Genomic DNA, 26,147 nt, shown 5'->3' with positions numbered 1-26,147 from the left:
TTCCATGTGACATGCAAATGCCTTTCTTACATCAAAAGCGACATGTTCTGCTTAATCATGCACTCACATGGTGCGTCCAGATAGGAGCCCTGAGGAGATTTTTTTTTTTTTTTTTTCTTCTCTCTGTTCCGCTTCTCTTTTTAAAGCTCGGCATCGGCCGCTGAGGTCCAATTAGTTGGAACATTTGTTGGACCTTATTAATGGCACTTGGATCAATCTTGCTTCCCACACTCAATCTTTTAGTTCTTGAGTCTGAAAAATCGCAGAAATGAGCACCCATCAGAACCCTGGAAAGCAACTTTTTCTCCGTTTTATTAGGAAAATAAGTATAAAAATATAAATATAAAACAATATGACTCGGCATTCAAGCAGCGTGAATCCAGTGTTTTGTTTTGTTTTGTTTTTTTTCCTACAACGTACACTTTCTGGTTACATGTTACGCCTACGCGATGAAATGATTCCAGTTTGACAAATGAACTGCACCAACCGTTCACGTGGACATTGCTCGTCAGACAAATAATAGCAAAGATTATATAGGATGTTTAAAAACACTTTGTACATGTACAGTTTTGCATGGAGTGACTGGGCTCCCACACACAATCCAGTGCCATTAAACATTGAGTGTATACAATACTGCTATCGCTCTGCTCGATTACAAAACACATTTCCACACCATTGTTCACAAAAAAAAAAAAAAAAAGACCTATAAGTCAAAAGGCATCTTTACTTATTATGACCAAAAACAGTAAAACTTTCAGAACCGGACTGTCCTGGTCACGTTCTACTCCTCGACGGCCTTCGGCGCGCACGAGTGCACGCGTGAGAGTCAAACAGACAACTAGTGGACTAGCACACTAGCTAGCGCATCGGACATGAACAGATAATTAGCTTGATACATAGGTAGGCTGATGGTAGACTCGCTAGCTCTGAGGCTAGCCAGACAAAGGGTGGGCCTGGCTAGCTCGCTAACAAACTGACCGACTGGGGAAAAACGGGATTGAGCTCTTTCTAAGTCTCCCGATCGGGGCTTCTCCCGATATACATTTCTGCCAGCTTCTTGAATTGCGGCCCCCAGCTGCTGAGGTAATCGTACTCCTGGTCCCCCTCGGTGGTGGCAGACTCCAGCGAACTGAGTGATTCCGCCAGAGAGCCGCTGCCTTCGTAAGCGTACGTGGCCAACGAGTCATAAGGGGGCGCGGTCGGGTCGGAATCATTCTCTTGAAGCCTTCCGTTAATGAAGTCCCTGACGTCCGTGTTATCTTTTATCGGAGATGTCCTCCGGAAGGAAAACAGCATTTCGGGGATGATGTCCCTGCGTAATTTGTTAGCATCCATCACCTCGGGGTTGCGTAGCGTCCCGATGTCGAAAGCCTGCGTGTCCTCCTCGCCGCCGCCCTCGTCGTTGTAGCTGACCACGTTGTCCCGGACGTCATCTTTGGAGATGATCAGAGGCTCTTTCTTCCTCTGCCTCTTCAGGGCGGCGAACAAAACCACGATCACTGCGCACAGGGACAGCGGGGAAGTGAGGATAAGTAGCATTCTCCTACCATTCGCCACACTGTTTTGTTCTTTCTTTCCTCTTCCCAACAAATTGAAAACCTCAATACGCCTGCCAAACACCCCCAAAGCACAATTCCGCCCGCCGCCCCCAAGTATTTGTTTTTCCGTCTTATCTTAGTTTGTTCTGTAATTGCCACTTGTCCCACACTGTTATGTTTGTGTCTAGTAGTCCTGGAAAAACGGCATAAATATTCAATAAATAAATAAAGAGAGGAGGAAGGGTAAGTGGTGTTCATGCTAACATGTAGCAGGCATTAGTGAGCGCCGGGGAGCTGAAACGCAGAGTGGAAAACATATTTGCTGCCATTGATGAATTCTCAGCACTGCCTCGGGCATTCCTCTCCGATTATTAAAGATTCAGTGAGAACGCTTTTTTCTTTCTTTTCCCTTGAATGGCACGTTGACTGTACGAAATGCACCTTGCTCCGAGGATACTTTTGACGCCGGCCGGCGCGCAACCTCTCAAATCTCCTTTCGTTCCTTCGGCAGCGGCGATGCAGTCGGCGGTCACCGAGCGAAAGCGGGAAAACAGTCTCGGAATTTTCGACGAGCACGAGTCCTTCACCTTTTCTGTCCGCACCGCGGGCAGCGAGCTTGTCCACTCGCCTCCTGGCTGAGTGCTAATTACAATGAGGTGCACGCCGGGGTCGGACGGTGAGCTGTTTGAGTGGTGCCTCGTGGTCATTTCTGACGGATTGGCTGCTGCGCTCTGGGACGTGACAGTGAGGAGGACACTCACAATGCCAACGTTCGACCAATTCGCCCAAGCTGAGGCCGGTGTGATCTTTCGTCAAGCGTGAAACCCGTGAGATGGCAAGCAGGTCTTGTGATGGTTTGCCGGTGCCCGGAGTGATTGGGTTCAACTGTCCGTACACAAAGGAAGCTTTGACAAAGCTTTTGGACATCTCGATGACAAACGACCGCTCAATCAGATGTCCCCGGATCGTAGTTCTTCTTCTTCCCGACCGAACCTCAAAATCTTTATGGAAAGTTCTTCCGGGACCGGGGAAGCCGGGGATTGGTGTGCAAAGTGACATATGTGGAAACAAATGTAAAGCAAAGATGGTGAAATGATCGTGTCGGTTCAACATCCGAGCAACTCAAACTCAACATACAAAAGACTAATGGAACTGCTCAGTAGGTTTGAAGACATTGCCCCTTCTCCGACTTCACACGAAGTCAAACTTTGACTCAATCAAGGAGTGTACTAGGTCCCTTAGACGGCCCTGGATCTTCACCATCTTCCTAAACCAACTCATCAAAGTTCAAGGACAGTTTTTTTCAGGAGAGCCGAAGCAAAATATTTGTCTACAGCTTTGCACTCAACAGAAACAACGGGAATGAAAGCTGTTGACAATCAACCTGAACACGGACAATCTGGAGCTCGGGAAGTGCTCATGTTGGTTCAAAAGATCTCTCTAAGCATCATCTTCACACACCCCCTCAGATCCATCAGCAAGTCAGCTTTCTTTGTGAAAAACAATCTAAGACCCTGGCCATCACTCCGACTGCGGCCGAGACCTTTGATAATCTCTTGAATTCGATTCTACTGCAATGGGTTTGTTCAATCTGGGGTGCCTTGCAAGTCCATGGACACGCTCCAATACAGTAGGCCCAGAAACTGCGCTGCCAGAATTCTGCCCACTCAAAGTCCTGGCAGCACATTACCCCGACCGACCCTTTCGCACATTCACTGGCTCCTAATCAAGTTTGTGTACTCTGAACCTAATTACCAGCAAATCCTTCCATGCTTTTGGCCCCACCAAACGGCGCATCCAGAAAGTATTCACAAAACTGAATTTCACATTTTTCCCTCTCTTACACTTATTCCGAAATGCATATAATTTTTTTCCTCCCACAATCTTACACACACACACCATCACGTGAGGACATCATTTTTTTTTTTTTTTTAGATGTGTTAAAAATAGAAAAAACACTGCTCAGTACTCACATCCTTTCCCATCAAGATCATAATTGAGCTCCTCTGGTTTCTGTGTCTAAATAAACCTTTGGTGATTCCCGTCGGTCTTTTCATGGTTTCAGACAGCGTTATTATTGTCTCGCACGGCAGAACTTACTAAGCAGAATGATAACGCAGAGCAATATGGCCACCAGGGCGCCGGTGGTGAGGCCGTCAGAGAAGGGCAGCACCTCGGGGCTGCACGACTGCATGTTGCCCCGGCTGTCGCAGGCGCAGACGCGCACGATCAGCGTGCTGGTGCTGCTCTGGATGGGGTAGTCGTTGTCTGAAATCACCACGGGCAAAAAATAGACGCTCATCTCGCGCCGGCTGAAGCCTCCCCGCCGGGTCAGGATATTGGCGGTGTTATCTGGGGGAAGAGGAGAGAGAACACTGATTGACGGCGACCAACCTTTTGATAGCTAAGACTGGACGGCTAATATTTTTAGGAAAAGTCGCCACTTGCAAAAAGTTTGAATTACGCTAGCAGGGAATTTGTGCAAAAGTAACACAATTTGCTCACCTTCCCGGTCACTAATGGTGAAGTTTGGATTGTCTGCCTTAATACTGAAGACAAACTTGTGTCCAACCAGCGGCTCGTCTGTATCCACCGCACTGATAGTCTGAATCAACTGTTTGAGGGTTAATAATAATAACAACAACAACAAAGAATTAGCAACGTGAAGCTAATTCGGGGGGAATTAAAATGATGGAACGATAACAGGAATCACAATGGCCTGCAAATGAGCTAATTAAAGAATTAGTGGTCTCTCATTTGGCTCTGCTGTGAACAACAACAAGTTTTGGATGGCACCACAGACGTGTGACTGCCTCGGCGCTAACGTGCTAACAACAACCTTCTTCCTCTCGCAATGTCAGCGAGCGACCGCTTTTGCTGCCAAGTCATCTGGTCCTTTGCCCAATGACGGTTAGGGTTGCTATTTGTTCTCTCAACTTTACTTTTTCCTCGTCGGGAAAGCGAGCTGTGTATTCACTGTGCGGCGTAAAGATGGACGACCGAATTTCAGCTGTGCTTGTGAAATGTTGAAGGGAGTCGTTATCGCTCTTTACCACCTCTCAACATGTTTCACTTTGCGATTCAGACTAAATCGCACCGATCAGTATTAGCTACGTACCTGTCCCGCTTTGACGTTCTCGCAGACAAACGTGTCGTAGGACATGGCAAACTCCGGGGCGTTGTCATTCACGTCCAGCACTTTGATAAATACTGGCACACGGGCAACCTGACGTGGGTTGTCTACCAAAAACCGGGGTTAAAATGATTAGAATTTGTCGGTACTTGCAGTAAACACGAATAGCCAACGGGCACAAACTGAACGTTGTACTTATTTCTGCGGCCATCACGGAGATGTTGTGCCATTTGGACATTTCTCTGTCCAAAGCTTTCCGGGTTGTAATGGTGCCGTTTGAAGAATCGATGTTGAACAGCCTCTCCAGGTCGGTGTGGCGATCGATGGAGTATCTGCGGCAAGTTGTCAAAACATCTCGTCAGGGCCGCCAAACTTTCTACCGACGTCGCGTGTCGGAACGTTCGCTTTCCTTCGCTGGGCAGCTGCAAATATTTTGTTGTTGTCTAAAACACAAGTTACTGCAAGTAGTGTTGTGTCGTGTTGCATCTGCAGGGCCGCAACTTGGGCGGAGGAAAATAAATCGAATAACTCTGCCAAGTTGACTTCAAAAATGGGTCGGTGCAGAATTGCTGCATCGAAACTCTGCCTATAGGCCACTGATATATTTTGCCTAAAATGGCAGAGGAGCGTCTGTAAATTATTTTGAAGACATTATTAGATATGTAATGTACATATTACATGATGTACCAGTGGGTTTGGGCTTTGGTGTGATTTTTTTTTTTTTTAACCCGATTATTCATACTCGACGAAATATCAATAGGGTAATCAATTCTGAAAAATAGATTCAAATGTGACAGAACATGCCCTGGCGGTTCATTTGTAACTCGTGTGTGACCTCTACCAGTTTTCCATTCTTTTGCAATTTTTCACTTTTGGAATCGTCCAAACGTATGAAAAAGTACACCACGCAGCGTTAGCAGACTCGGAGCACTCGGTATTCGCTGAGAGGCGTCAATCAATTCGACTAATTTAGACCCTTTGATTTTGCACGGCTGACCGCAGAGGATTCTCAGCCTTCTCGGACGTAGACCGCCTCTCTATGCAATTCACTGACGGCTTCCGTCAGGATTCTTGATTTGTGCGCTGAATGAGGGGTTTTTGAACCGCCTCTGAATCGAAAGTCAGTCAATAAACTAAACGTGTCCTTTATGCACTGCTTCCCTTTTATTTCAAGTAGTTTTTGGGTGTCAGTAATTGCTACATACTTGACCATCTTGTTGTCAGCGTCGGGGTCCCGGGCCGACACCACGCCCACGAAGCTACCGGCGGCCGTGTCCTCATGCACCTCGATGATGTAAGGGTTACGCGTGAAAACGGGGGGCTCGTTCACGTCTTCCACCGTGACCTTGACGGTGGCGAAGTCCTTGAACTGCAGACCCTGGATGTACCTGGCGTCCAGGTACGTGTTCCTCACCTCCACCCTGAACTCGTAGTCCCGCTTGCTTTCGTAATCGAGCGCCTGTAAGAAGAGAGGGATCATCTTCAGGAATCTCACCGCGGGGGACCGTAACACGCACTTGAGCGTCTTCCATTTGTCGGCCTTTATCTCAGCCGCGCTCTCAATCGGAAGCTACAAGTCAGGGTGAAGAATGCTGATTGCGAAGATTTTACGGGGGTGGGGGTGGGGGGTGGGGTCGAGTTTCTCTCAAAAGTCTCCCGTTTTATCCGTTTCAAAGGCTCGGGATACGGCTGGTTCTATACGTCACTGCTCTCCAAAGCAAAATTTGTCATTTATCCTTTTTCCCGCAAAAGAACCTTATCAGACAGCCGCTCTTAATCCAAAGTGCTGCGATTGTGCGTTGGAGGTATTCACGGCGAGACGTGGAAGCCGATAAAAACTTCAGTTCAATGAACGCGCAGAGGAAATACGCTCAGTTTCACTTCACCCAGGAACTTAAAACTCGACAAGCGAGAAAGCGTGATAATGACAGCAATTTTTTTTTTTTTTTTTTAAGTCGGACAGTGACTCAGGATTCATCTGGGGAAGAAAAAAAAAGGTGAATTAGGCAGATCTTCTCGCGGGGTTTAAAGTGTCTCAGGCACATTAATCTCCCGTGTGGCGCTCTACGTGCCGGTGCCAGACTTTCCGCGTAGATGGGGGAAAGCGCTCACTGCAAATCACAGCAAATGCCATAAAATGGGTGTTGAACTCGCAGGTCACTTTGTAGCTACGGCGCCCCTCAAGAGGGTCGTTAGGACTGGGAAAATCACATCAATCTGTAGTCGCCGCGTCAATTGACCCCGCATTTCATTGCTATTATGCATATTTTCAACCACAAATCGAGTTTGAACAAAAGCTGTAGAAAACGGTGACAACCAAAATGTAAAAACTATGGGTCGATTTTTGCGAATTTGGTACAGATCCTAAACATAGCAAGAAATGGGAGCCCTTTCGACCAGCCTCGATTTTGACACGACAACACCAAATCACCCTTTTGATGACTACGACGCCCTCCTGCGTGGCCTTGTCCGTGACGATGTTGAAGTTGTCGTGGCCTCCCACCACGCTGTACTCCATCTCGGCGTTGCGGCCCACGTCCGGGTCGTCGGCCCTCACGCGGCCGACGGAGCTGCCGATCTCCGTGGACTCCACGACGGCGATGCGGAAGGAGTCTGAAAGCGGTCGTCGGGAGTGGGGGCGTGGGATTTGTTCGGGTCAGTTTTTGACCCGTTTTGACAGTTAACAACAATAAAAATCTCAAACGACTTTCTGACTTCTCCTGAAGCGGCTCAAAATACAATTATACGTTTATTCGTACAGTATATAATCGTTGGTGTACAGTAAGGCTGTGCTGCCGGACACATTAGTAAAATCCATTTTAGGTTGATCGGCGTGTGTTGAATCAAGGAAGATGTTTGTAATTGTGGGAACTGTGACATCATACAAAAACAAAAAAAAAAAGTATTTTTCATAGCACGATGCTAGCAGTGGCCAAGACTGAATTTGAAATGGTCCTGAAAAACTGTTTGCCTCTCGCCGGACTGAGTCCTGCAGGAGCAGTCGCCTGTTGGTCTTTGAAGGGTTATGTGGGCATCTCGAAACAATGAAAGAGTTGAAAAAAAAAACCCCAAAAAAACACAACAGTCATGCTAAATATAAGGAACAGATAGAGAAGTCAGAGGTGCTAAATGTGCTTCTGTGGAAAAACATCTACCTGCAGTGTTAACTCTGAAATATTACTGATTCGTGGATATTTTGAAAAGTTCTAAAATACCAGAGGGTTGAAGAAGGAGATACTTACGATTGGCAAAGCGCGGCGGGCTGTCATTGACGTCGGAGAGGGTTATGCTGACCGTGGTCGTCCCCGAGAGGCCCCCCATCTGTCCGGCCATGTCCTTAGCCTGGATCACCACCTGGTAGTTCTCCTTGACCTCCCTGTCCATGCCGGGCAGGGCTGTCTTGATGGTGCCTGCGAAAAAGATGAAAAGAAAAAAACCACCTCTCACGACTCTGACATTCTCTTCCTTGCTTTAAGTCGTCTTTCTCCTAATTAGCTTAGTATTTTAAGAGACGGATTTGCAGGGTTAGTCCCGGAAAACGTGTCTTTAGCGGCGCTTAAGAACGGGGAGGAAGAAATCCTCGTTCCGCGGGACGCTGTTTAATGTTCCGTCACACTCTTAACGAGACCTTTTTATAGACTGCGTACTCCGTGGCGAGGCGGGGGTCGCTTTTGCGCTGCGTACCGTTCTCAGAATCCACGGAGAAGTAGGGCTGCCCTTGCAGAATGCTGTAGACCAGCTTGGCGCTGTTGCCGTACGTTTGGTCGTCGGCGTCCGTTGCCGTCACGGTAGCCACGGAAGTACCTGTGAGAGAAGAAGAAGACGAGGTCAATGTGAGCGTGGACCAGAATCCTCGATTAAATAAAGGTCCCATTGTTGACCTCGCTCAGGTTTTAATCGCAAACACTAACCAGATCATTCATAAACGATGGCTAACACGAAAATTTGTATGAAAGCAGTGATCAGAATGGGAACGATCGTCTGTTTGTGCCGGCGCAAATCGAAAATAGATGGATGAGAGGAAAATGCCGCAAATGCAATCAATCTGCGGTGTGCATTTGATCCACAAGTAGGCGCTCTGTGTTCTTTTCTTGACGCTCAAAAGTGAAACACCTGCAAAGAAAATCCCACTTTAGTCAGGCAAACCCCAACTTGCGATATTTCGCCCCCCGTTAAGAGGCTGTTAAGTGTCGGCTATGCCCAACATTGCAGTTTAGTGATAGTGCCACTTTATTGCGCTTATTGCGGTGAAAAATGTCACGGTCGACGTAAGTTATGAAGGCTGTCTATAGCGATACAAGTTCCAGAGAGAGAGAGAGAGACCGAGATCCTGTTGCAGCTCCATATCCTTCACAAGGCCAGGCCCGCTTAATGCCGTCCTTGGCATTCCGGAGACCTCCGCCGCCGCGCAGCGATCGGGTCGCCGAGTCCGGCCGCATACTAATGAAGCCTTGAACATCTGTCCCACTTAGTGCCAGAACTGATGGCCGCCGCCTCTCCATGGCCGGCTGACTCGATGTTCGCTCCGAACGCTTTATTAGTCGGCCCGGAGACTAACGGCGACCCTGACCCATCTTTTACTCGGCGTCGTGAATCCCCGCAAACAAACCTTTTTGTTATTTGCCGCGCAGATAATTGGCTTTTGATTGACCCCGCTGATTGTATTCATTTGCGGCCGCGTAATTGCGTTTTTTGGATAATGCTTTATAGGCATCGCGCGTATATTCAGGCCATTTGGTTTATTTATACCCTGAACGGAATGAAATAAATGCGGCCGAGCAAATCCTTAATTGGAAAGAGTGACAATCGGAACATAGAGCGTGTGGAGCGCCTATTAGAAAATGGATAATGTCAGCGCTTGTTGTGAATGCTTAATGAGGGTGACAACGCACGTCACGTGACTCCGACGTCACGTGACGACGGAACGAGCGCTGCCGCTGTGCGTTCTATTTATCGTCGGGATTTAATGAATGAACAGCAGCGAACGGATCGCTAATCGCACACTTTGTTGAGCTGCGATAAATTTAAGACGGAAATAACATCATACTTCTTTATCGACTGGTCGCTAGAATGTACTTTAGCTCAATAACTTTGACCCAAGCAGCTTGTAGCAGCTAGCATTCTTGACTGCTACTTTTTATTAAAGTACGACTCCGTATCACTTGTATATGTCGTCAAGACCAGTTCTGATTTTTCGTCAACTTGAGCAACTTGTCGAATTGCTATTAAATCTAGTAGCGAACATGCAGCTTTGCTTACTTGTATTTTGGGTGCAAACCAAAGCGGAAACTTTTGTCAGTTTTTGAAACTGAAATCAGAAATGTATAGAAATGAATTTTAATTGGATTGATTGGATCTTATTTCTATTTTGGCCTCTTTTGGATGCAAAGATGAAGGTCAGATTAGCGTCATTACGAAAGCTAGCCTTTGTTTTTTTTTTTTTTTTTATGGCTAACTGACATGCTAATTAGCTAACATCTCATCTAATTTTTATTTTTTTTAATGCTCGCGTTCACTTCTTTCGCTGTCTTAAGCAACGTAAAATACACACTTAATGTCCATTATAGCAGCTAGCATGCACTTGGCTTATTAGCGTAGTATAATGGTCATATTTTGAATTAAAATAAAGGCAGAGAATTGGAGCACCTGCAACTTTTTGTCGACTATCTTGAGGTATGTATTATTATTTGATTCTGCCTCGCTTATTTTATTGGTCCAAATCTACGCTGGTTCTTTATCAACTTCTGCGGGTGTTTGGTTGGCATTTTCTGTGATGCTAGTTTTATTCGGTTGCAGCCTTCTTCCATGTTTAATCCAACTCAATGCTGGTTCTTACACCTCCATCATATCTGCCCGCCGAATCAATTGCCACTCACCGACGTCGGACATCTCTGGCACGCTGGCAAAGTAGACGTCCCTCTCAAACTTTGGCGCGTTGTCGTTGATGTCGTGGATCTTGATGTTGAACTCCGTGTCGGGCTCCAGCTCTTCGTTGGTGATGCGATCCAGAACCTTGGCGTGGAGCGTGTACATGGCCTTCTCCTCGCGGTCTAGCTTCTTTGTGGCGTGGATATCGCCCGACTTCTCGTCGATCATAAATAGCGTGCCGGCGCCATCTCCCGTCAGGACGTACTTGACGGTGCCGTCGTCTTTGTCCATGTTGGAGTGTATCTGCGAAATGAACGCGTAGGGTTTTAGAAATAGACGTAAAGAGTTTTGGCCTTGGCCCGTTTTTTCTTTGTTCCCCGTTTGGAGAGGAGGCCCTTTGAGCTATGATTGCACCTCAGCAGTCAGGCTGCAAAAAACATAACTTGTGCTCCAAAGCTCCACTCGAAAGTGTTTTTAAGTGATTCTACTTCTAATTTGCAGCGTATGAGCAATCAAGTCACTTTTTTTTCCCTTTGTATTGGACGTCCACGTCGAAGTGAATCGATCCGGCAGCAAATAGGAGGCAATGGCGGCATATGAAGCGCACATTACGGCTCATAAAATCCCACGGAAGAGGTTTTTATGCTCCGCTTCTCCTTTCTTCTTTTCAAGCGGCAGCTCGGATCTAATGTGTCTCCCATTTTGTCTTATTAGCACGTCTCTCTCAAGGACGTGGAAGACTACTTCTCGGTTGTTGTTTATGGCTGAAGATGAGGTTATGATGTAGCGTAGTGTGCGCTATTTCGAGAACACTTTCCACATAGATCACTGAAAATTGCAAGAGATTCCATTTCCTGCGTGATCCGGCACGTTACCAAGAACGTTGGCTCCGTATTTACAGATTTTCATTCATTTGTTTGCTCGGTCATTCTGCCTTACACGTGTTTTTACTTACACTAGAGATTCTTTAGTGGCTGCGCTCTATGGCTAATGACATCATAAAACTGGAACCCTAGTTTTAAATGTGTCTCGAAATCCTCATTTTAAACCTTGACTCTGACTTGAAACCCTCTCGGCGACGTCGTCGGAACTCATTTTCTACCGTTGGCTAGTCATTTTTTTCTCATTTTAATTCCATCTCGGTAATATTTTTTGTTCCAAGCCAAGGCTGACTCTTTGTTACATCCAACAACCTTGTGCGGACGTAGGCAACTTTTAGCAGTTGTTGTCACGAGCATGTATCATCGTTTAATTGCACTTAGCTCCCGTTCCAATGCAGCTTGTCATGACCGAAATCCTCACGACTCTCAATTTTTCTTCCCCCGAATGGAGCGAGACACGCTAAAACGTCCCGCCAGCTCTCGTGACATATTTCACGAATCACGGTGTTGCATTTGTCTTCCAAATTGCGCAGTTGAGGAACAACTAGAAGCCGACCTGCGGCACAGGCAGCAGCTAAAATTAGTCACCTCCGACCTATCCATCACCTTCTAGGAGAGGGTGACAGACGCTTGATTCAAGCTCATTACGCCCGTGGATCCGTCAGCTGCTATTTTTAGAGTGCTCGTCTCGTGCGTTCGTTCAATGACAAGTCTTTGACCGTCGCTGTACGATTAATTAATGTTCATGTTGCTGTGCGGTGAGGAAGCTAATTATTTGTTAGCTGGCAAGAAGACGGATGTCAACGGCAAAATTTAGTTTTCAACGTGTGGACTGTAGGTCTAAACTTGGTGTCTTTGGCGGAAATAGGAGTCTGTCACTCGGTGATGAAAAATGAGTTCAAAAAATGTTGCGGTCGCCTGCTAGAACTTCGACTCGCCTGATTTGTGAGCGCGGAAGGACGTCGGATTTACAAGGCCTCGGAGATGCGAAGGCGGGGCCTGTGAGTGACAGCTTTACGCCGGCGAGGTGTTCGCAGGAATTTGTTTGCATCTAAATGGGCTTCCACTTGCGCGCTTGCCTTGAACCGCCCGCACCTTGTCATGACCTGCAGGGTGCCGCCAAACAATCAACTCCCAGAACAACATTTTTATCGTTATTGCCGACAGGAGCTGATGGCATTTTCCATCAGCTGTCATCGGCTTGTTTCCGTAACGGGGAGCTACGCTAGCACGCTGTTTACAGCCTAATTTGCTGCATCTTTACCAACGTGGAATATGCTCGACGTGTTTAGTCTCTAGAGTCCATGGCTAAAAAGACACGAGAAGGCCTACATTTTAGGTACTAGTTGGCCATTCGTCTGGGAAAGAAATTGTGTTCAAGAGTTTGGCTGATTGCTACCAAATTATAACCACACATACTCGTCAGACGGAAGTTGCCGGATTATCATTCCTGTCATTACTTGCGGTCGATGCGTGGCTGCGATGTTTGATGACTTGCCATAAAACGTAAAACTCCCAAGTCAGCCAACAGACTTTATAAGGTTCCCCTCCGAAGGCCAGTTTCAGTGTTATGTGAGTATATCCACAAAAAAAGTCTTGTTAAGCCAAACCTAACAACATATGAATTGCTGTTTTATATCAAAATACATTCGACAGCAATTGTAGGTTTGATTTGAGCATTTCCAGGTAACCCTGAAAGATGAATTTCATTCTCGAGATTTCATCTGATGACCAATATTGTACCACGTAGGCTATGCTAGACAGATGGAAGAAGATAAATTGCGGCAGATTTTAGTTCTTCTCAATGTGGCTTGCAGCACAGCTGTGGCGCTTGATAATTAGCCGCTAATAGAATGAACAACTTTGAAAAATAATCTTCATTTTGCCACCAAGAGCCGTCTCTCCTCGACCCTGTGACGTATTCCGAAAAAAAGGTAAACGGCAGCTGTGGCATTAATAACTTTGCAAAAAAAAAAAAAAAAGCTCGGACATTTGAAATGAGATATCTGGAAACTTGCACCGAGGACTTAATCTTGAACGTCTGTGCGAATTATTTCTCTTCAAAACCAAACGTCTTTCGCCCGCCAGCAGCCGTGCCGAGGAGCGCGACAAGAAATCTAAAAATATTTGTTGACGCCAAAAAAAAAAAAAAAAAAAAAAAAAAAACAGGCTCGGTCGTCCGCGGCAAGCCGGCGGAAGAAGGGAAGTAACCTTCGAGTACAAGAAACACGTTGTTGCAGCCTCTTACGAATGCTTACATGAAGCGTCTCCGCACGGCTTTAGCGAAATCAAATGCTAGCGCGGCGGCAACGCATTTGCGCACATTCGGTGGCTCCGGTTGAAAAACGGGGGGGGGGGGGGGGGAGCCTTTCATGGCTGTACAACACAAGCACAGAGGAGAGCCTTGATGAGTGAAATTGCCTCGCACAAACACTAAGGAATTGTCTGCAAAGCAAGGAAATCATTGGCAATTCTTGTCAGCCCTCCGCGCCGCGTCGCTCGCTGCTGCAGCGAGGAGATAGCGAAACAGAATGGAGACGGAATAATTACTCTCCCGCCCGCTCTCGCTGTGTCTTTACCGTTAAAACAGTGCAGCGGCGCGTACTGCGTTTTCCGCAGGTCCGGGCTCGGACCTCGGCGTAGCTGTAGGCTGCTTTCTTTATATTATATTTCTTTCAAGTGGTGAGCGAGGCCGCCGCCACATCTCAAGGCCGGCAAAAAAAAAAAAAAATACGAACACAGCCAAAATGAAATAGTAATAATTCTTACGAAGGCAAAGGTTTTATGAGCCGGGGCACAATGGAAGGTGCCGGCGCCTTAATGGGATTTTGCTCCCCCGCTCGCCCCCGCTCGCGTGAAGTTTTGTGGATGTATTGCTCAGCATTGCGAGTGTTCGCCCGGCTTTAGAAGTGGGCTTGCCGCAGCTGCACACGGTCAGCCATCGCACTTATTAGCCGTCTCTGTGAAAGTCACTTCAAAGGGGATTGGATGGGCTTAAGCTTTCCACCCGTGCGCCGCCACCGCGAGTGGCGAGTAACTAAGTACAAGTAGCTCGTTACTGCACTTCACTCATTCACTGCTATGGATCTTTTTTTTTTTAAATTTTAATAGTATTCGGAAGGGTGCACGTGGAAGAGTTTCTCGCACAGCTTGCGTACGAAATTCCGATTTCGGTATTGACTACCAGATCTCCCGCCGATGGCCGCGCTCGCAGCGCTTTGGATTTGAGTTCTGCACAGCTTTTGAGTAGAAGATAAAGATTAGCAAGCTGTCACGTCAATTTTAAGTGTGATAAATATCAACACGTTTGAAATCTAACACAAGTTTGGGCGACTCGCATCTGAGCAGAGTATGTAGTCCGTGTATTGTGTCATCATCATCGACATTCGGTCACCATCCCTTGACATAATTACATTGGAGTGAAATTACTGGTTTTTGTGCTGGCAATTTGGATTTTTTCCCACCTTGCATATATTGCCAAAAATGTCTTTTTTTTTCCCCCCTCATCTGTTAAACGGAGAAAGGGTTTGTTTTGTGTTTGAGCCTTCTGGTTCTCGCCTTGCGCTCAGGCACCGGTCGCTTAATTGATCTGCACGTGTGCAGCGCAGCTGGCCGAGCATCCCAAAAAAAAATTGAATAAAAAAAAAAAAAAAATCGTACTGGCTTGCAGTCATTTTTGTTGGCTCTCCACTCTTTGCCTGTGTCAACTCCTGGTTGTGTGTTCATGGACTTAAACGGATTAAGTCAACCTTTTTTATTAAAATTCAGAGTTCGTGGGGTGCAATTGTGAGGATAGTTCAGACTTTTTAGACGTATTATTTTTCAAGTATAGTATAGTGCCGGATTAGGTCTAGTTTTATTGTACGTTTTTCAGTTTATTGCCTCATCTTACACGCCACAATTCTCTTCCAGTAATAGCATTTTTTTTTTTTTTGATAGTCAATAAAATCTTTTCTTTTCGGCTTACAGAAAGTCTTGGTTCATCTTTTTCTTGTTTTTATTGTTTGTAGCTCCTTTCCAATTTGTCACACGATGTCATTACCCGTTGTCATAACACTCCTAAGTGGGTGCTGAAAACAAGAAACAGATTGTCCGTTAGATTAAAACAAAAACAAACAAAAAAAAAAAGAGCAAGGTCCGCTCGTAGTAGCACTTGGAACGCTATGGAGAACCCTGCACTGAATCATCACTCAATAAAGGCTTTGACGCTAGCCAAGGGTGTTTGAAATCATTTTTCCGTCCAGAAAAAAGATGCAGAATCTGTCGAATGTGAGGACAAAATGGTTGGACCAAACCCCCCCCCCCCAAAAAAAAAAAAAACTTGACCAGTCAGATTTGTTGCATCACAACTCTGTTCAGGGCCCATTTTTTTCGCCACCCGTGGTTCCCGGCGTGCTGAAAACGAGCCCTTTCCCGTCGCGCCAGCTTTGTTCATCTTTTCTTTTCACGGGATTTGATTGGCGCAATCAAGAAATCAACCTTTTAAGTGAGCGTGCGGGGGCCGGGTCACGCGCTTTGATTGAACGCGAAACAAACAAGGCCGCCCGTCGCCGATGCCAAGAAATGATCTTTACCAGCTGGACCGTCGTGGCGGCGACGGCGGCGGCGGGCGGCGTCCCTTTTCGCCTCGGTCTCAAAGAGCCGGAATTAATGATACAGGTGGCCCCACCCCTCAACAGCAGCGCGCCCCCCTCGCCTCGCCCCCAGCAATTCATTACGGCCTCATGTTTTTTTTCTGACAGCCGAATAATGAAGGATATTGGACAGCAGAAATGAAGCCAGAGCTGTCACGCAGCTGCAGGGGAACATCAAGGCGAGGCGCGCGGCAGCCGCCGCCGCCGCATCGCCAGATAACCCCGCCTCACACTTGGCATTTACTTTGCCGCCGCATCACATAACACAACAAGGCGCATTTCATCCGCCCAGCTGATTGATATGCTTTCTTCTTCCCCCCCGCCATTCCATTTGTGTGTGCTTCCAGCGTGATAGCAAAGAAGAAGTTGTCAGAGCAAACCGCCCCCCCCCCCCCCCCGCGGCTCACCGCTGCACACTTGTTTACCGCCGAGGATGAGGTATGTGATGAAAGGCGGCCTCCTCCGAGAAAATTGGCTGTCGACAGTCACCACATTTGCCTCGCCGGAGTTGATAAGTGTAGTGTTTCTTTGCTCATCACACCTGTCTTTATTGCGGCAGCCTCGGCCCCGGCTGACGGCAGCCCCCTCTCTGATCCGGCGGGAGCGCGCATGTCCCACAGCTCATCATTTTTGAGGGCGGTGGATGCTTGCCGGAGATGCGTTGCGCCGCGGTTTAGGAAGCGCCCGGGAACCCGTCTCGCTCGTATTTCCGCGAGCCGCCGGGTAGAATCGATCCGCGGATCCTTAAGACGAGCGCGGTCGGCCCGAGACCTTGTTGTCTTGGTTGCTAACAAACTCTGAAAATCGAATGCGAGCTGTCCTCCTCGAGGTCTCCTGCAACCAGAGGAGCTTTCCACGGCCTCTGCCGGCGAAGTTTTATTTTGCAAAATCAATAGGTCACAAGTGATTGATTACTTGCTCCGGTCCTGCAGTTCCTCTTCTTCGCAGTCTCGTGTCAAACAAAAGTCTTTAAATGCCTCCGCAGTCGGCCAGGTTCAATACTGCACTTCGGCGGCTGACAATCACGATGTCGACGCGATTGCTAATTTGGAAAAGCCTTTAAAATGGTTAAAAAAAAAGGTGTTCTAATTATTCTCCAGGAGTAAAACCACCTACGACTACGTAGCCCCTCGGGATGCCTACCGACCAGATGACACAAATTTAATCTGACCTAATTGAAACAGCGATATATATATATATAGACACACACTATATATTTGGTGGAAGTATCTCATCCCATACAGTGGCTTTCCTTTCCATTGAGTTGAATTTCCTTATTGGGTTTTATTAAAATCTCGACAACTGGAATCTACCCAAAAGCTGCCTGTTCAGTCCTGAGTCTTAGTACTTGGACTTTTTTCCCATGGCTCTTCATGACTGACCTACACACCGACTGTGTGGCTTTGTTTTAATGGAAGCCCGAATTAAGTCAACTTGGGGTCTCGAGTATGAGCCCTTTTATCCTTCTTAAAGATATGAGAAATCTTTGCACCATTACGTTGCTGTTTTGTTTTAGGAAAAGCCACCCTGAATGTGTGTGACAACTACGACAGGCAGTCCCTGCAACCTGACACCCAGGCAAGGGTCAGGACTACTTTTCTGTCCTTAGCTTCAGTTTGGCTCTTCTCTGAGTGGATCTAGATCTGTGTACTGATTAATTTAATTGCTGTTAAATTAGCCTCCTGTACAAGTAAAATATCTCCTACTAGCTACGTAAATGAGCCTAGTTCATCTCGGATTGGACGATGCAGATGACTTTTGCTGGGTTTGTCTTGTGTTTCTTTCATGCCGTTCCCCTTCATGAGGACAAACTTAGATCTAGAGCTGAGTGAGAACTTTTGTTGGTTGGGTCTCCAAATTTACTTACGAAAGGAACACGAAGGTGCTCGTATCCCATGAGAAACGACAACGTGTCATAGTCACGATGTTTGTGACCCAAGCCTGCTTAAACCCAATCAGTCAATGAATTAAAATCTTGATCAACGCAAAATTTGCACTCCATAGATGAACCCAACAAGCCCGTTCGTTCTAGCCGGTCTCGGCCAGATGAAAACAATGCTCAACTGACTTCAGAGAGCTTTGTGTCAGTCCATTCTCCTCTCAGCCAATCAAAGTCCTTGGCGAGGAGTTAGAGCTCTGTGTAATTACTCCGGACCCAATCTGTTTTGGCAGGTTCCTTACCTTGCCGACGTACTGATTGTCGTTTCCTGTGTATTCCTCCATCAGAAAGAATTGATTCCACATCCATCCCCGCTTGGAGCGCTGCAGAATCCTGCCGTCGCTCTCCGGCATTCCAAACACATTCCCGATATTCCCGGCCGCGAGCGGCAGGGCGGTGGCGGGCCACAGCGAGCACAGCGTAAGGACCACCTGTCCGATGAGCATGGTATCCGAGTCGGGGGTGGGGGGGCACAAGTCCGGAATGATGACAACTTGGGAATTACGGAGAGGACCTTGGTACTTGACGACGGCTGCTAGGTCGTGTGAGCGCAACACGCATTGTATTCCTCACCGTGACGCTGAACACCTGCAGGGAGACGAGAAACCTTAGTTACAGACGTGTACGGGTCTGAACAAGCATAACGAAATACACGACAGGGAGTCCTGGGCTTTTCAAGCTTACGTATGGTGCGTAATCAATTTCACCTTCAGGTAGCATCACAAAACGTTTTCCAGAACATATTCATTATTTTGACTTCAACACTGTCAGCCTAGGTCAGTGAGTCGTTCCAACGACTGCATGTTCCAAAAAACTTGGGTTCCGTTTCCCATTCATCGGCGTTACGTTCCAGACTCGCCTTTAAGAACCAGAATTCTGGTTAATATGCGTTATGTCGCAATTTTTGAGAAAATACTTCTGACTTCAACTACAGGAGACTAATTCATCGTGTTTCTAACCTAGTCGACCAATTGACAATTGATGTTTCAATTCTTAATATAGAGACCGGGTATTTTAAACACTTGATATCTCTCTCATCATATTAAAACTTGCACTCCTCAAACACACTATGAACGTTTTTCTGTTTGACATGAAAGATTATGGACCATGATGGGTGAACCGAGATAGAGTTAGGGGGACTGTAGTCTTGTCATTACGAGCCCAAGTCCAGAACGCGTCGAGAATGCTGACGGTTCGCCACACTCGCTGCAATCAAAACTGATTCTTTGTCAAGAATGACTGGAAACGAGCAAAATGTATGTCCAGATTTGAACCCGCCTAGGACGGAGATTAGCCCTCCACGGGGTGCAGGAGATCGAAAGAATATTCTGTCTTTGATAATCATACATTTAGACAATATGTTCTTGTTTAACGAAATTAAACATTTCTTCTACGGCATAGAATCAACTTTAAAGCATCGAGTCTTTGAAACCCGGCAAACGCGGAACATTTCCAATCACATAGCAATTTAAAAAAAAAAAAAAAAAAAAGCTGTTTCAGGTCAGTATGATCTTTTCATTTAGAAAAATGTGGATTACGGTGACCATTTGAGGAGTCAGAACCGTCCAGTGCAGGTTAATAAGCCACCTCAGTCACAAAGTCAGCTGGGACGGACTGCGGCGCACTCGTGATACTGAGGACGAGCGTGGTACAGAATGGATGACTGGGTATTAGTGTTGTCATGATGCAGTACTTTGGGTTGGTTTGCGTTAACTTGCGTCATCGCAAAAGTTATGTTCCCAACAATTTTGAGCGGAGATACCTGCAGTTGATGAGCGGTTGCTGAATTGCAAATATCATTAGGCATGATGGGGAAAAAAGTCATTTCCACGTGAACTGATGTCTTATTAATGCAGCAATTTCCCGTCTTGTGTAAATTTATCACCGGGGTTAATTACGTGTTGCTGTGGCTTGCGGTATACGACAAAATCCAAAGCGCGCTTTCTCGGTGGACCTTGCCCGCAAAGCGTGTTGACTCAGACACATTCATCAGACGGGATGCTCGTATTTACTGGGCAAAGTAAGCCACGCTCGTCTAATGCGTCCCCAGATGCAAAGCGATCGGATGAGTGACGGGCCTAATTCGTCCGTCTGCGAGTTGAGTTTGGTTCGCGGCCTCAAACTATCCCACCGCAGCTCCTCTGTCAGATACTCGGAGATTAATCGCGTCGCTCAGTGGTTGAATTTCAGAGCTAATTTGGTCTCGCGTTCATTACTTTCAGTCAATCCCTTAGATTCCTTTTCCCGCTCCTTTGATGCCACGATGCAATCCAAGACAAATCACCCTGTCCGGTTTATGAAAAGTATTTCCGAATATTGGCACTCTTCTTCCTCTCTGAATCCCCACCAGGACTTGGAGCTGATAGGTAATTTGGCCGCACCTGAATAATTGATGGTCTTTTAGGAAGTTAATTGTAATAAATCTCTCTTTCTTAAAGAGTTCATTAAGTACTGTATGCCCCCCACATCTCCAGGCCAGAACTGGAGGGGATGCTCACTAGTACGGCACTGAAGCTCTTCAGCAAGGACTCAAAGGTCACTGGACCTTGGAACTGATTTCCCGCAATTTTGAATACCAGGAACTCACGGGAGCGCATCAACTTTTGCGCAAAATCGGAGAATCTGTGATGGAGCAGGAAAGTCGACGGCAACAGCAAAGCCAGGACCTATCAGGATTTGATCTCGTGAATGAACGCCCGACGACATGAGCGCTGGTGCCTGCCATGACTTCTGCAATACTGATCGGACAGTGACAATTACTTTTAACACGGGGAGAAGTGAGTCTTGCTCGTCAAACTTCGCATCCGGGTCACGGCTGGCCGCTCATCCCCTTCGTGCCGTTTCGCCTCAATACTCGGGGAGACGCCGGCGTGGTCTTTGACGCGCCCATTCCGTGTCGGTGCCTTTCACACTTAACAGCTACTCGGGAGAGACGTTGACAGCCGGCGTCGAAGGGGGATTTTCACTATATCGGCGGTATGTGAGCGTCATCGGCTGTCGGACGACAAATGAAATCTCGAGTTCTTAAAAATCTTAATTTGTTAGGAATCACTGAGAATGTGAAAACATTTAAAGAATGGGATGGGAAGCCGCTACACCGAGATGACTATTTTCTCCTGGCTGTGGGGACACACCCACTCCTGCCTTTATCCACGATCAACCTGGGATTGCCTGGCAACCGATCCAGGGTGTAGTTCACCTTCCGGGAGAAAATCCAGCCCCCGCTGTGACTCTGAACAGGATGAGCAGTATCTGTCTGAAGAATGGGGCTCTAATTTTGAGGCCTCCTTCGACCGTTGAAGGCAAAAGGATTGCAGTTGCTAGTCTTTTGGTACAACGGCTGACTCGTGACCTCTGATTGCCTTGCAACCTTCGTCTTTGAAGACAGACTCCACCCCCTCGAGGTGACCCTGAACAGGGTGAATATAATAAAATCATGGATGGATGGATAGATGCATATCCAAAAGCAACTGGTGAAAGTTCAAAGGAATTTTAAGAAGCCGCTATCCACAAGAGGGGGTGGAATTCTGCGGAACTGTTCGTAAGGTGTATCCCAAACACGGATGTCCTTAAGAACCCCGAAAACCACAAATACATTCCCGGAGTCGTACTCCTGAAGAATCCCAAACGTTGTCGGCTTTGCTGAGGTCACCGAGCAGTCTCGCGGGCGATAAGGTGGACAGCGGCCCGGGTTTCCGGCGTAAACACGTTTTCCTGTCCGGAGACGAGATTATCAGGGTGTTGCGGCCCGACGCCGCCGCCTCCATTTCTAATTTTATTTTCTCCATTATGTGGACGGGAGTGTAACGCACGCCTTCTCCGGATCGGGGGAAAAAAAACGCCGCCTGGCAATTAATCTGGGCTGACGCTTGTTATTGCATTTTCTAATTAACATTCCCGCCTGTCCTTGGGTTTTAATAGCATTCTGGATATGAATCCTTGATGGGGGTGCGACTATCACGCGTCAGGATTCTTCCAAACACTCTATTAAAGGATGAGCGAGCGTGCGGAGGCCTTGCCAGATCCTATAGACTCAAGCTGCATTAACTTATTCAGCCTATTAAAATCAGCGGGAGTATTAAAAAGTTGTTTATGACTAGATTAAGTCCAAAGCAGAAAAGGGGGGGGGAGAAAAAAAAAACTTGGGAAGTGGAAGGGGCCAAATGAGAGCGAGTGCACTTTTAAAGTGGCGTCCCGCGCCTGTTATCTTTAATCTTGGTCTAAGACGCATCCTGGCAGGCGCTCGGCTCCGCTCCATTTGTGTAATCTTCGGAATTATACATTCTTGTTTTGCTGAATAAGAAGCTCTTTGATCAGACGTAAACTAGCTGCTCATCACGAGAGAGAGAGAGAGAGAGAGAGAGAGAGAGAGAGCGAGAGCGACGCCTCGCCGGGCATTTTGTATGCTCCTCGTAATTGAACACGCTCGCGACCGCAACGGCAAACTTGAAGAGACTAAGCACTTTTATGGAAACGCCACTCGACGCTGTAGGGTGCGGAATTAATACGCCGCGCTCCAGCCGCAGGATTAGGAACACCGTCAATCCGCGGCGTTCCAAATTCCGCCTCCGCGCAGATGCCGACGCTCACTTCTGATCGACACTGTCCGAGTTATGAGAGGGGGCGGAGACTTTTTTTTTTTTTTTGGATATATGCAACATGTCTTAAATAAAACTCTTTGGTGTCATTAGATTGGACGAGTGCACCCCAGACTTTGTGACCACACATTTAGCAATTTACACATTTACCCCCCCAAAAAAACGACTAAATAAAAATGTATGTGGATGCTCGTCATGAAATCTGAGGCTTATTCCATCTCGAAATTCAAGTGCGACATGGATGATGTGTTTATATACACAGCAGCTAACGGGATCAGTCCAACACACCATCGTGTGACATATAAAATATGGACGCTATTCGACATGTTCAATGAAAATACGAGCCTCTGGCGTCATAAGAATATCGTGCGTATTCGTTGAAAATCCAAATGTCGGATTTTTCTTGGAGAATCGATTGAAACGCGCCCCACGTGTTAACATGCGCGTCACGTGTTGTGAAATGATCAAATAAATCGCTGCCGTTCCGTCGGCGGCGTGGAACCAGCCCCATCGCCGGCGAGCGCACGTATTGACTCAATAAATATGATCATCATGTAGGTCGAGTCCTATTTTGAATCACCGAGCAAAGTGACAGCAAGCCCAATTATGCCACTTTCGTGCCACCTGTATATGAAATATGGCATTAATAATGCTGGCAACGCTTGTGTAGATGCTTATAACCGTTTAATAAACGATTAACAATCCTGCATAATTACCCTATTGTCGTCGCGAAAAGCCTCATTTAAGCAGTAATTAGCCCTCGAAACAGCACCGTGTTCTTCCCTGCGATTATTAGCAGGAAGTCTTTGCGTTAAAGGGTCCCGATTCGCGGACTTTATGTGTTGCGTTCGCGGCGGGCGGCTTAAACACGCCAGGAACCCGGCGAAGGACGACGACCTTTAAAGGCCGCCGGCGTGCTCTTTAATTGATTATGCCGTGAAAGTTAACCGTGCGCTTTATGGTTTATGAATGGTCATAAATTGTCCAGAGTGTGTTGGCGTGTGAGAGGATGTTTTGCTCTGTGAACGCCGCATGAAAAAAAAAGGGGGGAGGGGGGGAAAAAAGAGAGATCGATGCCCTGTATTCATTATTATACGCGAAGGCTTTTCAAAATTCAGTCAGGATCTCGAAATGAACGTGCATCCCGCACTCAGCACCTCCGCCAAAGCCCCACAAATCTGCCATTTCAAGGTCTGCAATTCACATTCAAACATCGACGATTTTGTAAAAATTTCACAAAAGTGGAGCAAAAATAAAACACTCAAAGTATAATCTTCAATTTTGACATTGGAGCGTTCCACCCAAAAAAAAAAAAAAACAAGTAGGAACTAGACCAATGGCCGACTTAGACATATGTAAAACTGTATTATGGGCTGTAAAAATCAGTTTCTCATGTCAAAATATGAAATGCACGTAACAGTGTCATCATCACGTCTCAACCGAGCACGACGGTTACCGCATGTATGTAAAACCAACATTTTGCAGCCAAAATTGAGTATTCGTGTCTCACATTGGTAAACTTTGACCCCCAACCCCCCCCCGCCCACCACCGTCCTCGACCGCCCCCAGAAAACATGGCAACTGTCGTGCCAATCCATTTTTTCATGCGATCGTATCCAATGATGGCACGTACGTTATTACACACGGCTAAAACTGGATTTCCTACATTCTCGTCGCTTCCTCGGCTTGTTTTGTCCGAAAATACTGTTGAAAATGTCACCGTTGTCCAAAAGCGCATGAAGTTATCAATAAATCATGTAACGAACATGCATGTTCATGAATAAACGAATGTAAAACGACACATTTGTCCACGTAGGTCAGAGAGCAACTTGGACAAAATCCTCACAACCTTCAGTACGTCATGATCAAAGACCAAGTGGGCTGTTTTGGGGGGTTTTTTGGGTGACCGTTGCTCATAAGACCACCTAAGCAGAAGACCTCCAATTGTGATGGGAGGACGCGGTGCCTCTTCTCCACTTGGTGGAGCCCTCGACCTTCCGGAATCTTCCTCCTTCTCCCCGTCTCGGGCTCAAAGGCTGCTTGGCGAGCTGCCGCCTCTGCCTGCCCGGGCTCAGTGAGCCGTGCTCGAGTTTCGAAAGCGATATTGTGACACCGAGCACGATTCCTTGTTGAGACACTCACCCCCCCCCCCCACACACACACGCAAACAACAACAACAAAAAAAAAAATGCTTTCCACTTATTAAAAGGAAAACCTGAGGCGGCGCACACTTGTTCCTCATGGACGGCTGCATCCATTTTAGTTTCCTTTCCGCTACAGAAGAGATGATGTTTGATGGTAGATCAAGTAAGTGTCGGTGAGAGTGCGGGAGATGTTCTTGTGCGTGCGTGCCGGCTTATCTTGCCTCATGTGTCAATTTATGGTGGGGGAATGATGATCTTGAATCTGATCAACAAACCTCACAAGTCCAAGCCATGCAAGTGAACATGCAGACTAAGTCGAGAGGGATCGTCAATCAATCCGTTTCCTCTGTCAGGGTGGAGTGGAGTCTGTCCTAGATGACTTCGGGCAAAAGGCGGACTGGACGCCGAGGGTACGTCTAGATAGAGACGCCTATTCGTGTTATCGTAGAGCGAGAACTGACCACACGCCGTCGGCCTGCGCCGAAGTCACCCGAACGCACCGCTACGGAGCCAATGACTCGAGTCCAAGACCGTCCATTTTTCCATTCATCCTGTTTAGAGCCCTTCCCAACTGACTTTGGCTGAAACCTAGACTTATACACCCCGGACTGGTCACCAACCACAAGAAAAAGTCACGGACATCGAAATCATCCCCGAGTGGAAACCGAACGTGCGGCCCCTGCTCCCAAAGTCATGCGAGTGTGCCACTACGGCATCGGTGCCTGCGGTCGATCACTTCAAAGTGAAGGTTGTCAAAATCCGAGCTCTCTTTCGGAAGTTGCATTGCTGCAGCCGTGCGAGCGAGAACAAGATTCAGCATCGCAAAGAAGCTTTAAAAAAACCAAAAAACCAGAACAAGTGGTCTTACTTGCGTAACCCGTAAGGCGCCGCGATGCTCCTCCTGCTCCTCAGCGGTGCTCAGCAGCCGAGCATCTGACTCCCTCCCGCCGGCAGCGATGACATTCCGAGACTGACAACGGCTCAGCTGCTGGGATCGTGTGAGCGAGGGTGTTTGTGTGTATGCAAGTGTGCGAGTCGGCAGAGAGCTAGCGAGCGAGAGAGCGAGAGGGAGAGAGAGTTCCTTGTGCGCTGGTCCTCCCTCCCTCGTTGTGCCCCCCCCACTCCCCCCCCCGCCCTCCACCACCTCCATCTTCTGTCTTCGTGTACAGCACCGCATCACTTTTGGCTCTGGATGTCACCGAGGACGAAGCCGAGGCGACTCTGCTCCTGATTGGCTGCCATTCACAAGTTGGCGATAAAGGAAAGCAAAAACGGGTGGGGGGGGTGATGTAACGAAAGCACAGGGGGGGGGGGAGCGCGGTGCCCTACATGCCAGGGAGCGAGGATGGACATGTCTATCTGTACGGTAGCGGTTTCAACCCCAGGTTCAGGTTTTGAACTCGGGTTAGGGT

The 26,147-nt window shown here is 47.3% G+C and overlaps 1 protein-coding gene across 1 annotated transcript; it reads right to left on the bottom strand.

Annotated features, from left to right (window-relative positions):
• Nucleotides 1-452: 452 nt before the first annotated feature.
• cdh10a (cadherin 10, type 2a (T2-cadherin)) lies at nt 453-18,502 on the bottom strand. The gene is made up of 11 exons (XM_061804897.1): nt 18,236-18,502; nt 10,548-10,842; nt 8,356-8,475; nt 7,914-8,081; nt 7,103-7,284; nt 5,877-6,130; nt 4,867-5,003; nt 4,657-4,778; nt 3,983-4,152; nt 3,639-3,913; nt 453-1,499 (listed from the first exon to the last, which is right to left on the bottom strand). The coding sequence occupies exons 1-11, from the start codon at nt 18,437-18,439 to the stop codon at nt 1,009-1,011; spliced, it is 2,418 nt and encodes an 805-aa protein (XP_061660881.1). The 5' UTR covers nt 18,440-18,502; the 3' UTR covers nt 453-1,008.
• Nucleotides 18,503-26,147: the final 7,645 nt, after the last annotated feature.

Source organism: Syngnathoides biaculeatus, chromosome 19 (assembly GCF_019802595.1).
Source record: "Syngnathoides biaculeatus isolate LvHL_M chromosome 19, ASM1980259v1, whole genome shotgun sequence".
Lineage (NCBI taxonomy): Eukaryota > Metazoa > Chordata > Actinopteri > Syngnathiformes > Syngnathidae > Syngnathoides > Syngnathoides biaculeatus.
This window is presented reverse-complemented; position numbering and strand designations above follow the sequence as displayed.